Here is a 16,626-nt window from a genome sequence, read left to right as displayed (position 1 = left end):
GTTGGCAGGCGAGCTCTTTACCACTAGCACCACCTGGGAAACCCCTTAAGAAGATCAGATGTATACGTATAACTGTATCACTTTGCTCTACACCTGAAATTAATACCATATTATAAGTCAACTAAACAAAAGTTTTTAAAACAGGAAAGCCATCTTAAACAGAGAGTGTTATATATGTGTCCACTGAAAAAAAAGTATCATGCTCAATTACGATGCAAGGCCTAATAGTTTTATTAGAATGCATTTGTACCTCTAGTTTCTAATGAGGTGCTTTGCTGAAATTGTTCTTTGTTTCCTTTCTTGACACATAAATTAGCCATAACATTTTACAGAGCCTTTCCTTGTGCATGAAACTTCTAACAACAAAAGCCAAATATTGAAATTCATTTGAAATTTTAGCCTATATCTGACCTTAAAAAAGAAAAAAAAAATACAGTAGTTGTAATATTAGAGGCTCATAGTTCCCGTGAATTGACCTGCCATAGGATTGAGAACTGTTTGTTTTTTTCACTTTATCATATCACCCCTTGGATCTTTAGCACAAGAGGCAAGTGAAGAATCATTTCTTTTTGATGACCTGCTGAATAGTGGGTAAAAGTAAGCCAAGTCTGGTGTTCATTGTAAAATGTTCTGTAAGATGTTAGGACTGTGCATTTCTCACCTACTTTATTCTGTATTCCTACCTTGCCATATTTACCCATTCGGAACTGTAAGGCAGTGGTCCCCAACCTTTTTGGCACCAGGGACAGGTTTCTTGGAAGACAATTTTTTCCATGGACCAGGGGGAGGTGGATGGTGTGGGGATTTACATTTATGTGCAGCTCCACCTCAAGTCATCAGGATTTAGATCCCAGAAGCTGGGGACCTTTGCATTAAGGAAACTCCATGCATTAGTCTGTATGTGTGAAAGTGTAAAAGTGTCAGTCGCTCAGTCATGTCTGACTCTTTGTGACCCCATGGACTGTAGCCTGCGAGTCTCCCCTGTCCATGGAATTCTCCAGGCGAGAAGACTGGAGTGGGTCGCCATTCCCTCCTCCATGGGATCTTCCGGATCCAGGGATCGAACCCAGTTCACCTGCAGAGCAGGTGGTTCTTTACCGTCTGATCCACCCTGTGCAGCTCCACCTCAGATCATCAGACATTAGATCCCAGAGACTGGGGGCCTTTGCTGTAACGGGATCCCATGCACTCGTCTACATGTGCATAAATTCTGTCTACAGAATGCCTGCCAAGTGACCATTCACACACTGAAGGCTTCCATTGTCAGGGAACCTGCTACTTATAGAATCATTCCCTTCCGTTTTGAAAGATTCATTGTTACCTTCAGGCTGAGATCTCTTTCTCCTGCTTTACCTATTGGTCACAGAGAATACTCCTGTTTTCTCATGTACACTCTGTACTTAGATGGCCCTCTGGTATCTCTGTGAGAGGTTAGTCTTTTGTGTTGTCTTCCGAGTAGGGCGTCCTTCTGAAAACTGGATGATGTCATCCTGCCGTGGCTAGGGAGTTTGGGTTTATACAGATCGGAGCAGAATCTTCCAGGACTTCATATTCATCTACGAAGAGGTGGGTCCTCATAGACTCAGATACTCCACTGGGTCTTGCTTTCTAGGTTTAGAGGAAGAGTCTGTAAATGCTTAAAGATGTTTCCAGGCAAGATGGATTAGTATAGAACAGTGATTCTCAAATTAAAGGAAAGAGGAAGGACTCTCTTCAAAGGACAGAATCCCTATTCCCAAGTTCCGATATACTGTCCTAGAAAAGCTTGCCTCTCAGTTAAAAACAGAAGTTAGTATTGAAGTGATTGTGTGTACATGCATGCTAAGTCGCTTCAGTCGTGTCCGATTCTTTGCAACCCTAGGGCCGTAGCCCATCAGGCTCCTCTGTGGGATTTTTCCAGGCAAGGATACTGGAGTGAGTTGCTATACCCTCCTCCAGGGGATCTTCCCAACCCAGGGATCAAACCCGAGTCTGTTATGTCTGCCTGCATTGGTAGGCAGATTCTTTACCATTAGCTCCACCTATTGTGCAATAAATTTATGTGTTGCTTGTGTAAAAGGAGCCTGAAAACCAATAAGAGGAAGATGGGTAAGGTGATTTATATGAATAATCACTATCTCCATTTAGGTTATCTTTTCATGTGTTATTTGCATTTTTGTCCTTATTGAGTCCCCAGCCTTTAGGAAAGTTTCCCTTTCATTTTCCAGTTTAGTTTAAGCTGTACTGTGAGAAATTAATGGAAGGGTCACTTGGCCATATTTGGACCATGTTCAAGGAGCAGTGCCTCATGGAGCTATGTATTATTGGCACTGCAGTCAGGGTGAGGATCCCAAGTAGCAGGTAAAATCTTAGCGATTAAAAATCAAAACAAGAAGTCAAGTCATCATTCCATGTGGAGACCCTTCCCCACTGCCACTCCTGCTATAAGATTTGATCTTAACAGGGAGCAGATTGTGCTCCTTGAAAGCATTTAAAGCCATGCGTTGCAGACGTCTTTTCTCCTCTCTGTAATATTCAGCACCTCTTCACAATCTCCTCTTCAAGAAAACCACTTTAAGTTGTTATGGAACTTTTTCACTAGTGGTAAAGAACACGCCTGCAAATACAGGAGACTCAAGAGTTGTGGATTCAATCCCTGGCTTGGGGAGATCCCCTGGAGAAGGGTATGGCAACCCACTCCAGTATTCTTGTCTGGAGAATCCCATGGACAGAGGAGCCTGGCAGGCTATGGTCCATGGGGCCACAAAGAGTCGGACACTACTGACCTGGCGTTTATAATTATGAGATGTCTTAATTACTTACATATATATTGATTAGTTTCTTTCGGACACGCTAGTCTGACAGCCATAAGTTGTATATGGTTCATATGAGAAGTTTCTGGACCACGGTGTGCTTTGAAAAACACATCAGGAATATAGCAACCTTAATGTAAAGCTGATTGGACTCTGCTTATTGGGCACATTGGCGTGATTCAGGGTTGAGCCAGATGAAGTGATACCTCTTTTCAGGTTCCACTATTTCCCCAGTGCACTGTGTTCGCTCAGGCCTCGATGGCAGCTCCGGTTGGACTCGCTGCCTGCACTGTGATCACATAACTTGTCCCAGTGACACCTCACTTGTCTTTCAAGGCCTTATTCTTTCTGACTTCTACCCTTTGGCCCTTCCTTGAGGCAATTTTCCCATGGCTCGCTTCCAGTAGTTATCACTGGAGGCCAGGCTTCCACTCCAGTAGTTATCACATGGTTTTATAGCTCTTCAGGTTGATATTTTTCTACGTTCGTTAAGTTTTTTGAGAACAGCGTTTCCATTCTTTCCGATGGGTCTAAAATCAGTGCACTCAGTATCTGTTATTTGAAGGTGCTCAGTAAGTATTTATTGAATGGAAAATGAATTGATGAGTGTTTCATTATCAAGTATTTGTCTTAATCTGAAGTTCTGTTAACAATAAAGCAAATTCTTCTTGGAAAACCAAGTTAATTCATATTGGCCATGCTACATTTATACATGGATGTTGTCTAATATTTTGAGTTTGATAAGTAAGGATTTTGTGATTTACTTAAAATAACTATGTATATAGGACTGTATAGTATTTCATCAAGAAAAAACTTTTCTAGGATGCTCTTTGGTTTTGAATTTTGTATTTATTTTGTGGGTTATTTCCTTATTGGCATGATGAACTGGTAAGAGAAAATACCATTTGCTTAGGGCAGGTTTAATTTGTCCTCAGAGTGTCATTGTAGCCCAGGATTCTAGAAAAGCTAAGGAAAGTCAAAAGTAAAAAAATGTAATATAAGGTTCTTCTATTTTTCATGGATTATGGAGCGAGTTAATGAAGATTCCTGTCTCTAATAACTTGATTTTTAAATTTCTTGTAGCCTTGCCTGTTGTAGAAGAGTTACACATTAATCATGATGTTTTGTAAAATGTCATGTGGATATAATATTTAGTAAACTTCATCCGGTAATCTAAGACGGTAATAATACCATCTCAGCCACTGGTTGTAAATTAGACATGTTGGTTTTTCTTGGAATTCATGTGATGTTAGCTATTGTGCAATACTTGCTTTGTGCAAAATCATTCATTTTACAAAGAACTTACTCAAGTACCTACCATGTGCCAAAAGTTCTATGTTACTTAACTCAGGAAATACAGAATGAATGAGAAGCCAGCCTTTGCCCTCTGTGACCTTGTAGCCTGTTAGGGAGATTAGACAGCTACATGTCTAATGAAATTCTACAAGATACCGAAACTGGTTGGGAGAAATAGGGAAGACATCCTGAAGCAAGTAGCATTTGATCCAGTAAAGGTTTCAATAGATTGTGTTCACTGGACTTTTTCCAGTTACGAGAAGCAGGGCTGTGATCTCTCTGAAGCTCCATCACGTAATGTATTTTAGTATAAAGACAGCAGTCCAAGCTGCACCCACCCCTGCGGGCCTCATGGAGAACTGGACCCTAGCTCTGGGAGCATGAGAGCCCCTCAGTTGTGTTATTAGAAGTGAATGTCTGTTGTTCCCTTCTCTGTGATCTGCGCTGTGGTCACTCAGGTTTTCTCTGTCTTTGCCTATATAGCAAGGGTAGAGTGCTTGTGTATGTATCCCTGTTTTCGCTCCTCGAGAAAAAAAAAATCTGGCTTGGCTAACCTCTGTTCACCAGGGATCATGCTCTGCACAAAGCTCCTGCCAGCTGCCTCGTAGGTTGCTTGCCGGCCAGCAGATCCCTGCTTTTAGCTTAGGGACTCGTTCCTGGTGTGATCAGGTGTGGCCACTGCGATGGGGTCACGTCCTATAGAGCTGTGCGCCTCAAACTGTAACGAGGGGACCTTGTGAAGCCACAGGCCGTGGTTTAGGAGGTCTGGGGTGGGACATGGATTTTTGTCGGCCACAAGCTCCCAGGTGATCATGCACTACGCTTTGAGTAGCGTGGATCCAGCACGGCAACCTGTGTGTGAATATAATTACTCAGAAGGCAGGCACTCCAGTGGGAAGTCTGTGATTATGGGATGGCATTTCGTATGGAGGAAGATGCAGTGTTAATGTCTACAGGTGTTTCATATGAGTCCAACTTTGAGTATGGTTAAGGTTGGAGTGAATAAGTCATCGTCAAACGAAAAAGTCAGTCTTTAAACAATTTAGGTGCAGTCTTTGAATAACAAGGTGGTTGGGATTGCCTGTTAGTCCTTGTATTATTTTAATCCGAAGTAAGTGAAGTGAAAGTCACTTCGTGTCTGACTCTTTGTGACCCCAAGGACTCTAGTCCATGGAATTCTCCAGGCCAGAATATTGGAGTGGGTAGCCTTTCCCTTCCCTAGGGGATCTTCCCAACCCAGGGATCGAATTGGGGTCTCCTGCATTGCAGGCAGATTCTTTACCAACTGAGCTATGAGGGAATCCAAAGTAAGGCAATAGTTATTTTCATGTTTTCAGTGAGAGACAGTAAGCAGGTGAATCTGAATTTAAGTCATTTATCTTCACTTGAGAACTTGGTGCAAAACTCCCTTCCCAGTTTGCTGCCAAGCGTGTGTTGTCGGTGAGGACTGGCAGTAGGATCTGCAGTGAAACTTAGTTGTCTATTAGGTGATGCTGGAAGCCAGAATCCTGGGATGGACACGAAATACCTGATTCCTTATCATTCTGGTACCTTAGGAGAACCATACATTTCTCATTGTCTTCATTAGAGATCTGTAGATAAGATAGTTCAGCATCAGTCACAAAGATCCTTGAGCCATTATAGTGTCTGACATCCTTTGAGTTAATCCCAGTTTCAAGGCACATGTTACAGTAATTCTTTGGCTATTCATTTCATAAATATAATCTAAGACTGGCATTAAAAACCAACAAGGTTTTTTATTTTTAATTTAACAATGGTAGAGTTCAGTAATTTAGAATTGTGTATAATGTCTAATAGAAGAGAACTAAATTAAATATTCAGGCCCTCTTTCATAGTGGCAGAAGCAAGAGGTAAAGTGAATCTTTTTTACTTCCCCATTCATTCATTATATTAAATTATATTCATATAGACCCCATATGATGTTTACATGTGTTCTTCATTGTTTTCAGTGATCATTTTACATTGTTTTATTACATTTATTATTATTACAATGTTTTATTACATTATTTTATTACATTTATTATTACATTGTTTTATAATATTGTTTATAATATTGTCATATTACATTATTTATTACATTACTCATTCTTCTTACTTTAAGAATAAATTAATTTAATTTTAATGATCAGAAAAGGCAAAAATGGTTATTTTAAATGACTAAAAATTATCTCGTAAAAGACGCAAGAGGTTTCCTAATTTATCTGCGTAAAATCTTGAAAGGGATTTTCAAAATTAATCTTATATTTTTAGTGTTATAGAATTCTAATTTACTGATTAGATTAACCACATGACTTTCTTTAACTTTGACATTTTAATTTTCAATCATCAAAGCAAGAATGCTGTTTAGTATGAGGAAGTGTTTTAACACAATGAAAAGAATGCTGGCCTTGGAGTCACAGGTTTACTTGCTGTGTTTCTTTGGGCAAGTTATTTAATCTCTGTGAGCATTAGTTTCCTCATCTGTAAACTTACAGTGTTCATACTGACTTTGGAGCATTAGTTTGTTGATAAAAATAAATAATGCATGTAATGCAACAGAATAAACATTATCATATAACAGCATTTTAATAAATATACATGAAGATTTAAAAAAATTGATGACAAAACGCTGTTTTCTTTTGCCATCAAGTTAAAAGCAAAAGTATTTTTATTACTCATTTTTGCACAGGAAGAACATTATCTATTCTTGACATAGGTGAATACAGCAGTGCTTAGAGTTATAACAGAAGAGTTGACTGTAATTGACATCCAGTTACCCTATAGATTGGAACCACTGTTTTCAAAAAAAGAAAGTAGTGACATGGTGTACAGTTTACCAAAAGACTTGCTAACTCATCTTCAAAGTATAGTCAGTAAATTCACTGATGCCCAGTGAAGTAAGAAGCAGGAGAACAGAGGAGGATAGTCAGTTATCATTGTTTATAGTGAGACATTTTATTAATCCCTTTAATCAAACAGAGATAGAAAAGTCAAGTTCTGCCCATATGTTTCTACAGTGAGGACCAGAAATATGGTTTGAGAGTAGGATACTCCATTGTTATTCAAAACGCAGGAAGTCAGATAAAATGTCTTTCTTGTCAAGAGGAAGACAGATATTTTTAAAACATACCCATGCATTCTATACACCTCTGCATAGTGACCATACAAAGACATCTTCTGATAGTTTCCTAGGTACAGGCCACAAGATCACCATACATATAGTTTTCTAGTAAGATCCTTTGTATTATTTTTATAATTAATCTCCCTTATATGAATAGCAAACCGGGGATATTCATTATCATAGCAAATGCTGGTGTAGTGGTTCATTTGCTGGTGTGCTTTTTATTTGATGAAACAGCTTGGGCTGGGGGCTGCGGGGGTTTGATTTTATAAAAGTGAGTGAAGCCAAGAGCAATGGAAATGCCTGGGAAACTGGTTCAAGGGCCAGGCAAGTTCAAGGGTGGTAGCCTGAGTGGGGATTCGGGGCATTTTGACCTTCGGATTTTACCTCTGTGCTTCAATCTGAGGGCTTTTCTTAAGGCCAAATTGATTTCCAAAACATCCCAAGTGTTTAATTCTACTGAGGTCTATAGACAGCCAGATCACCCAGGCCAAAGCCATCCTTTCCTCCTTTAATATAAGAATAGTCATATCTTACTGTAGTTTTGGTTTTATCCAGGGGCCGGGGGGGAGGTATTTTAAATTTGGACCAATTACAGCCTTTCAGCTAATTTCTCCAAGCATCACCATTCTTATCTCCTTAGACACTTGAAATATATCCACTAGTACTTAACGTTACTTTTCCTTACACAGATCCAGTGCCCCACTTGCCAATTCGTCTGGTGTTTTAAGTGCCACTCTCCTTGGCATGAAGGTGTTAACTGCAAGGAGTACAAGAAAGGAGACAAACTGCTGCGCCACTGGGCCAGCGAGATTGAGCGCGGGCAGAGGAATGCCCAGAAGTGTCCAAAGTGCAAGGTGAGACCGCCTCGGGGGGAAGGGGGCCACTGAGAAACCCTGTCTGCAGTCGAGGTGATTCTATGTGTGACTTTCCTAATGCAGGCCTGGGGGAAAAGAATACTTGCCGTTTCATTTTAGAAGAGTAATTATATAGCTAAAATGAAGATTTTATGTAGAAATAGTATATATTTTTATTCACATTATATTTCAAAATTTAAGGAGTCTACCTGTAAACTATGGGTCTTAAACTTCAAAATGCTTATTTCCCATTTAAAAGTGGAAATTTAAAAAAATGGAAATTTTTATATAGGAAAAAACTCATATGAAAAGTAGATAAAGTAGTATTTCTAGTTTACATTAGCGAACTATACTATAATCACTTCTCAGTTAGGTAGGCTCTGAAGCCTTGTAAGCCTTTGTTTGTTTGTTCGTTTCTCTCTGCCATTGCTTATCATTTTAGGATTATATTAAACTGGCCATTTCCTTTTTTAGTAAATCTGGTGAGGGAGAAGCTAAAAGCTTCAGGTCTTTATGGATCCCACTTTTCAATTTTCTCTTGACAATCATGCAAATAACCAAGAGTTAGCAGGCATTTGAGCAGAGACCTAGATGTTGAAAGTCAACCGTGCAGCCAGCCAGGGAAAGGAATTTCTCCTATAGAGAAACCAGCACATAAATCCAGCCAGAAAACTTTGGATTTGAGGCTTACCAGGTAGGGATCTGTTGAGGTTTTTGTCTTTCTAAAGCTCACTGCAGAAAATTAGATGTGTATATGTGTATATGTATACTCCACCATGTGTGGTTTTCATTTCTTGCCAAATTTGTTTTTGAAAATCATGTCTAAACTGGGCTCAAATTTTCTTTCAAGAATAATTTTGTCATTTCTTTCAGGAGAACTTAGCACCAAGGTAAAGGAAATTTGAATTATCAGAAAAATTTTAAAAATTAGCCATGTGAACCCAACTTGAAGTAGCATAAGTATATTCTGAAGCTTATAGATGAAAAAAAATATATATGCACAGATTGACTACACCTACGTCACATACTAGTTTATACGTATATTAATAGTAAAGCATTGCCTAAAATAACATGTTGTGTTCTTAGCAACTGGAAGAAAACTTTGAAATAGTTTGGATGGCCTGGTCCTATTAAAAGTGATATCTATGTATGTCTGAGTTAAAAAGCTTCTTTTGTTTGTCTGTAGAAGGCAAATCCATCTACAGTTACCCCTTTGGTTTTAAGACTGTTTCAGATTGCTGCGTCAATTGCTCTGTACACTTATTTTTCACCCATTGAAGAACAATGGCAGAATGAGGCCTTTCCCCCTTCCTCCTGCCTTTTCAGTTTATTCAGAGCTACTGCTCCGTTTCAAACTAAATAAAGGCCAGTGGGAATTCAGGAGCCTTGTTTAAGTCATTCTACTTGACACTTTGTTCATAATACTTTATATTTCTCTGAAAAGCTGTGAAACAATTGCCGGTTGGCCTGGCTGGCAGAATGTGTTCTCAGTGAAGAATACTGCAACATTACATGTTAGGGATGTTCTGAATGAGTTGAGGTAGTACATAAAGACATATGTTTGTTACTGTAATCCTTCAGTCCAACATTAAATGGACTCTGACTTATTGAAAGAAAAAGCACCCAGCTGTAAGGAATTTACTGAATGCACTGACGGTTCCCCACAGTTTTAACAAATATAAACAGTTAAGAGAAAGCATACATGCTGGTTTTCTTTTGAAATAATAGCTAAAAAGTTGAGGTTTTAAAAGGAATTATGTTTTGATTAAATGAAGGGAAAGGGGCCAAAGAACCATGGAATGAGTTTACATTCATTCCATGTGTAGCAGAGAACCCACTTTCTGGTGAGATTCAGGTTCCATGAAATTTGTGTCAGGTTACATCATATTTTATGACTTGTTTTGAATACAGATAGTTTTAGGGTTTTTTAAAGCATGTGACTTTAAAATTTTGTATTTTCTTAATTCTGATTTTGTTGTTGTTCTTGGGCCATAAAATTTTATTTTTGCTCATGAAACCTCTCTAAGAGTAGAAATCCACAGGGAGATATTACTCAGTGAATTAATACTTTCTTTTATGGGCCAAAGCTTTATTTTCCTAAATAGTCTTTTAAGATTTATAAATGAAAAAGGAAGATGCTAGGAGCTTATGAAAAAAATTTTCATATAGTGCTTCCAGGAGAACAAAACAATTATCATACATTTTCATATGAATATGTTTTTATTAATGATAATCAAATGTGTTTAAAATTTTGTTGGGACCAAAGTATATTTATATACTCTGCATGGGTATATTAGATTGATCCATAATTTTAATAATTATTTTGATTTTTAAGTGATTTTTTTTCATAAAGGTCATGTAACATATGATAGAAATTTGGAAAATAGAGAAAGAGAATTCACCACTCTAGTACACTTACTATTAACATATCAGTGTTTCTTTGCTCTTTCCCCTGTTTAGGTAACTTTTAAAAAAAATCGTAATATGGGGATAATTTGATATCCCTTGTTTTTTCCATTTAACTTTTCAAACCATTCTTATGTTACTGAGTAGTTTTTATAACATGTATTAAGTGAAAGAAAGTGAAAGTGTTAGTTGCTCAGTCAGGTCTGACTCTTTGCAACTCATGGGCTGTAGACTGCCAGGCTCCTCTGTCCATGGAGTTCTCCAGGCAAGAATACTGAAGTGAGTTCCCATTCCCTACTCCAAGGGATCTTCCCAACCCAGGGATCGAACCCAGGTCTTCTGCATTGCAGGCAGATTCTTCACCCTCTGAGCCACCAGGGAAGCCCAACATTTATTAACTATTTAATATTTGCTTAAATATCCTCCACCTATTAGATACCAAAGCTGGTTTTGTTTGGGTTTGGGGTTTTTAAAAAATATATCCCTATATTATAATTTGTTAAGGATATTCATCTGGAATATATATATTTCCATATTTTGTACCTTTTCTGAAGATAGAATCACTAGGTTAAAGGATATCAATATATTGAATATTTGGTACATATTGCCAATTTGTTTTCTAAAAAGATTGAAACAATTTATCACCAGAAAAGCTTGAAAAACTATTGCTGTGTGATCACTTCTTATTATTTAGCATTTCAAGTATTTTTAAATGCTTATTTAATACTTTAAAAATACTTTGTTCTTATATTTTGAATTGAGTATGTTTTTTAAAATATGTACTTTAAAAGAGAGCTGGACACATTTTCAGTCCCTTTTACCCAATACTTTGGGGCAAGCCAGTTTAAAGCCAGCAGGAAGTTAAAGTAAAGAAACAGTTATATTAAATATGCATATATAAAGTAAGTCTATCTCTTCAAAAATATTCCTTAAATATTGCAATATGTTAATATTATTAAAAATGGGTGATAAACTCATGCATGTCTATTACGCCATTATCTTTAATTTTTTTTTCTTTTTTTAAAAATTTATTTATTTTTTCAGTGGGTTTTGTCATACATTGACATGAATCAGCAATAGATTTACACGTATTCCCCATCCCGATCCCCCCTCCCACCTCCCTCTCCACCTGATTCCTCTGGGTAAATGTTGGAAATAGTTCATGATTAAAAATAAATAAAACCTAACAAGGGAACAGAAGAACTCTAACATCAGATTTCTGGAGCTGCTTACACATCTGTATTTGCCCCTGCAATCTCTAAGGATGTGACTGTTGCATTTTCATTTTCTTCCTCACATTAAAGTTAAAGTTTTCTCAGAATACTTAGTTTACTAAAGCAAACTTTGGGTACTGTTTCTCAAAATGGGTAGCTTTAACCATCCCTGCTGCAAATTACCTTCTTCCTTAATGTCAGATAAGAGAAATATTTATGTAAACATTTATATAACGTGGCACAAATACAGTCATAGCCAACAAGATGACAGGCAGCTGACCACTTGAATTTTTCTCTTTCATAAATAACCACGTATCTCTATTTAGGACATTTTACAAAGCCTTGAATAGAGAGAATTAATTAGGAAGTTATACGTGTCATAGGCTAATATATAAGTAATGTGATTTATGAATTAAGGGTAATTAAGTCATTTATTTTATTTCAGTTCAGTTCAGTTCAGTCGCTCAGTCGTGTCCGACTCTTTGCGACCCCATGACTGCAGCACACCAGGCTTCCCTGTTCATCACCAGCTCCCAGAGTTTACCCAAACTCATGTCCATTGAGTCGGTGATGCCATCCAACCATCTCATCCTCTGTCATCCCCTTCTCCTCCTGCCTTCAATCTTTCCCAGCATCAGGGTCTTTTCAAATGAGTCAGCTCTTCACATCAGGTGGCCAAACTATTGGAGTTTCAGCTTCAACATCAGTCCTTCCAATGAACACCCAGAACTGATCTCCTTTAGGATGGACTGGTTGGATCTCCTTGCAGTTCAAGGGACTCTCAAGAGTCTTCTCCAACACCACAGTTCAAAAGCATCGATTCTTCGGTACTCAACTTTCTTTATAGTCCAACTCTCACATCCATACATGACCACTGGAAAAACCATAGCCTTGACCAGATGGACCTTTGTTGGCAAAGTAATGTCTCTGCTTTTTAATATGCTGTCTAGGTTGGTCATAACTTTCCTTCCAAGCAGTAAGTGTCTTTTAATTTCATGGCTGCAATCACCATCTGCAGTGATTTTGGAGCCCCCCAAAATAAAGTCAGCAACTGTTTCCACTGTTTCCCCATCTGTTTGCCATGAAGTGATGGGACCAGATGCCATGATCTTAGCTTTCTGAATGTTGAGCTTTAAGTCAACTTTTTCACTCTCCTCTTTGACTTTCATCAAGAGGCTTTTTAGTTCTTCTTCACTTTCTGTCCTAAGGGTGGTTTCATCTGCATATCTGAGATTATTGATATTTCTCCTGACAGTCTTGATTCCAGCTTGTGCTTCATCCAGCCCGGCATTTCACATGATGTACTCTGCATATAGGTTAAATAAGCAGGGTGGCAATATGCAGCCTTGATGTACTCCTTTCCCAATCTGGAACCAGTCTATTGTTCCATGTCCAGTTCTAACTGTTGCTTCCTGACCTGCATACAGGTTTCTCAGGAGGCAGGTGAGGTGGTCTGGTATTCCTATCTCTTTAAGAATTTTCCAAAATTTATTGTGATCCACACAGTCAAAGGCTTTGGCATAGTCAATAAAGCAGAAGTAGATGTTTTTCTGGAACTCTCTTGCTTTTTCAGTGATCCAGTGGATGTTGGCAATTTGATCTCTGGTTCCTCCGCCTTTGCTAAAACCAACTTGAACATCTGGAAGTTCACAGTTCACTTATTGCTGAAGCCTGGCTTGAACAATTTTGAGCATTACTTTGCTAGTGTGTGAGATGAGTGCAATTGTGCGGTAGTTTGAGCATTCTTTGGCATTGCCTTTCTTAGGGATTGGAATGAAAACTGACCTTTTCCAGTCCTGTGGCCACTCCTGAGTTTTCCAAATTTGCTGGCATATTGAATGCAGCACTTTCACAGCATTATCTTTTAGGATTTGAAATAGGATCAACTGAAATTCCATCACCTCCACTAGCTTTGTTCATAGTGATCCTTCCTAAAGCCCACTTGACTTCACATTCCAGGATGTCTGGCTCTAGGTGAGTGATCAACCATCATGATTATCTGGGTTGTAAAGATCTTTTCTGTACAGTTCTTCTGTGTATTCTTGCCATCTCTTCTTAATATCTTATGCTTCTATTAGGTCCATGCCATTTCTGTCCGTTATTGTGCCCATCTTTGCATGAAATGTTCCCTTGGTATCTCTAATTTTCTTGAAGAGATCTCTAGTCTTTCCCATTCTATTATTTCCCTCTGTTTCTTTGCACTCATCACTGAGGAAGGCTTTCTTATCTCTCCTTGCTCTTTGGAACTCTGCATTCAAATGGGTATATCTTTCCTTTTCTCCTTTGCTTTTCGCTTCTCTTCTTTTCACAGCTATTTGTAAGACCTTCTCAGACAGCCATTTTGCCTTTTTGCATTTCTTTTTCTTGGGGATGGTCTTGATCCCTGTCTCCTGTGCAATGTCACGCACCTCCATCCATAGTTCATCAGGCCCTCTGTCTATCAGATCTGGTCCCTTAAATCTATTTCTCACTTCCATTGTATAATCATAAGGGATTTGATTTAGGTCATACCTGAATTGTCAGTGGTTTTCCCCACTTTCTTCAATTTAAATCTGAATTTGGCAATAAGGAGTTCATGATCTGAGCCACAGTCAGCTCCTGGTCTTGTTTTTGCTGACTGTATAGAGCTTCTCCATCTTTGGCTGCAAAGAATATAATCAATCTGATTTCGGTGTTGGCCATCTGGTGATGTCCATGTGTAGAGTCTTCTCTTGTTTCTTATTTCAAGGTCAACATATTTCCTATTTGTAGGAGGTAGGACACTTCTCTTTTTTTTTTTTTTTTAAAGAAATGCCAAGACATGAACAGGGAGTGCTGAGTTCTAATATGACATCTCATTTTACCCATAAAATGCCTTTGTACAGTGCTCTGTCTTTCTTTGTGGTGTTAGCACAGCAAATAACAATAGCAATACTGTCTACATGTACTGCTGTTAATTATATATTACTCTCCATTGCCGTTACACAGTTTTATTAGTTATCTCAGCAAACCCTCAAATGTGATACTAAGATGCTAAGTTCCAGTGTGCCATCCAGATCTTAATTATTAAATGCTTTTTGAGGAAGCGAAGATGTTTCACAGGAGGAGAAGGGGTCGGCAGAGGAAGAGACGGTTGGATGGCATCATCGACTCAGTGGACATGAGTTTGAGCAAACTCCAGGAGATAGTGAAGGACAGGGAAGGCTGACGTGCTGCAGTCCATGCAGTCTCAAAGAACTGAATGCGGCTTAGTGACTGAACAATAGCAACAGTAATAATAAAATAATAGGTCCAATAGTGTGTGAGTTACATTTATTGTCTCATTTAACTCTCTAAGGAAAGTTGGGAGAAAGATACAGAGACAGTTTCAGAGAGGCTAAGTAACTGGGCCAAAAGGCAGGCAGAGAAAAGTGAATTATAGTCATCCATAATTTATTATGAATTTGAAATTAAAGGAATTTACTTGTCAAGATATTTCCCCTCAGATAATTTATTCTCCCAAATTCTATAAAAGGCTGCTCTGGGGAAAAAAATGTATTGATTCCTGGAAATGATTAATTTCTTCCTGTTCATATCAAATTAGCACACATCTCTGTCTATGGGTTCTTATATCTGAGCTACAGCTGTGTAGCCTGTGGTTGCTAAGGAAAGAATTTAGAATATTAATGTTGGATTTTTTAGAGAATCCTGCAGATCTCTGGCACTTCATGTGGCACTGCAAAAGTATGTTCAGGGGCTGGTGACTGCTTTTAGGTAGTGCCTGTTACAGAGGATAAAATAGCTTTTCCTTGACCACTAATCACCCACTTTAACTCTCCCAGATTGCTTAACATCACTAATTTTGATGCAGTAGTTATCACTGCTACTGTTTTCTTGAAGGGCCAAAATCTAGACATTAGTTGTGAGAAGAGCCTGATTGTTTGGTGGCAGATATTTTCTAGGATATAAACTGTATTGCATCCATGACCCATTTTTTTATGACTAATAAGTTTGATGTTGATAAGCTGCCCGAGATTAAATGTATAGTGTTAGTACATACAGCATTTCATTAAAAATCAATATATTGTCCTAATTTTAATATGTGATGGTTTAGTTGCTAAGTTGTGTCTGACTCTTGCCACCCCATGGAGTATAGCCTGCCAGACTCCTCTGTCCATGGGATCCTCCAGGCAAGAATATTGGAGTGGGTTGCCATTTCCTTCTCCAGGGTATCTTCCTGACCCAGGAATCAAACCTGGGTCTCCTGAATTGCAGGCAGGTTCTTTCCTGACTGAGCTATGAGGGAAGCCCCATTTTTTAAAAATATAGAATAACAAATAAATATATATAAACAAAATAATATAGAATAACAAATATATTCACCTGTTGTTATTCTTATAGAATAGAAGAATAGAATAACAATAGTGAATATTTCAACATGTAAATGTTCAGGTACCATGGCATTAAAAGACAAGAAGAAGCAATCAGATTTTCGAACCCATTTAAAATGGGTTCACAAATTTGGATTTAAGAAACCATGAAGGGAAGCTTAAATATTATCAGTACCTATCCTTTTATTTGAAGACAAAATAGTATATTTATATGTGTGTATGTATGCTTATAAATGTACGCATATATACATATGAATACATGTGATTATATTGCTAGAAAATTCAGGATACATTAAAACCACACATACGTCTTTGAAACATATATAAAATGGAGTTAGAGTCTAAATCAATCAGTCTTTCTCAGTTTATGCTGTAGTTATATAGTAATTAGAAAATTATCTATTAAAACCATACAAACAATATTTTGTGTTTATATGTAAGATGAAGTTAGGTTCCATGTTCATATATTTATAAACAGACTCTCTTATAGTCTAGTGTATTAGAAAATAATATGGATGGAACCTAATACTCTTCTGAGCAAGATGTCTGAAACATTAAGGAACAACCCAAAATGCCAGCATCAGCCACCTT

General features: G+C 38.0%; 1 protein-coding gene across 1 annotated transcript in view; it reads left to right on the top strand.

The window, feature by feature from the left end:
• Positions 1-16,626, top strand: part of RNF217 (ring finger protein 217) — a 124,401-nt gene that overhangs the window by 80,606 nt on the left and 27,169 nt on the right. The window contains exon 3 of the mRNA XM_043889845.1: positions 7,902-8,066. Within this exon, the coding sequence (XP_043745780.1) occupies positions 7,902-8,066 (165 nt within the window). The remainder of the gene's footprint in view (positions 1-7,901; positions 8,067-16,626) is intronic.

The sequence above is a fragment of the Cervus elaphus genome, chromosome 28 (genome assembly GCF_910594005.1).
Source record: "Cervus elaphus chromosome 28, mCerEla1.1, whole genome shotgun sequence".
NCBI lineage: Eukaryota > Metazoa > Chordata > Mammalia > Artiodactyla > Cervidae > Cervus > Cervus elaphus.
The sequence above is the reverse complement of the archived record's forward strand: the minus strand, read 5'-3'. Positions and strand labels throughout refer to the sequence as shown.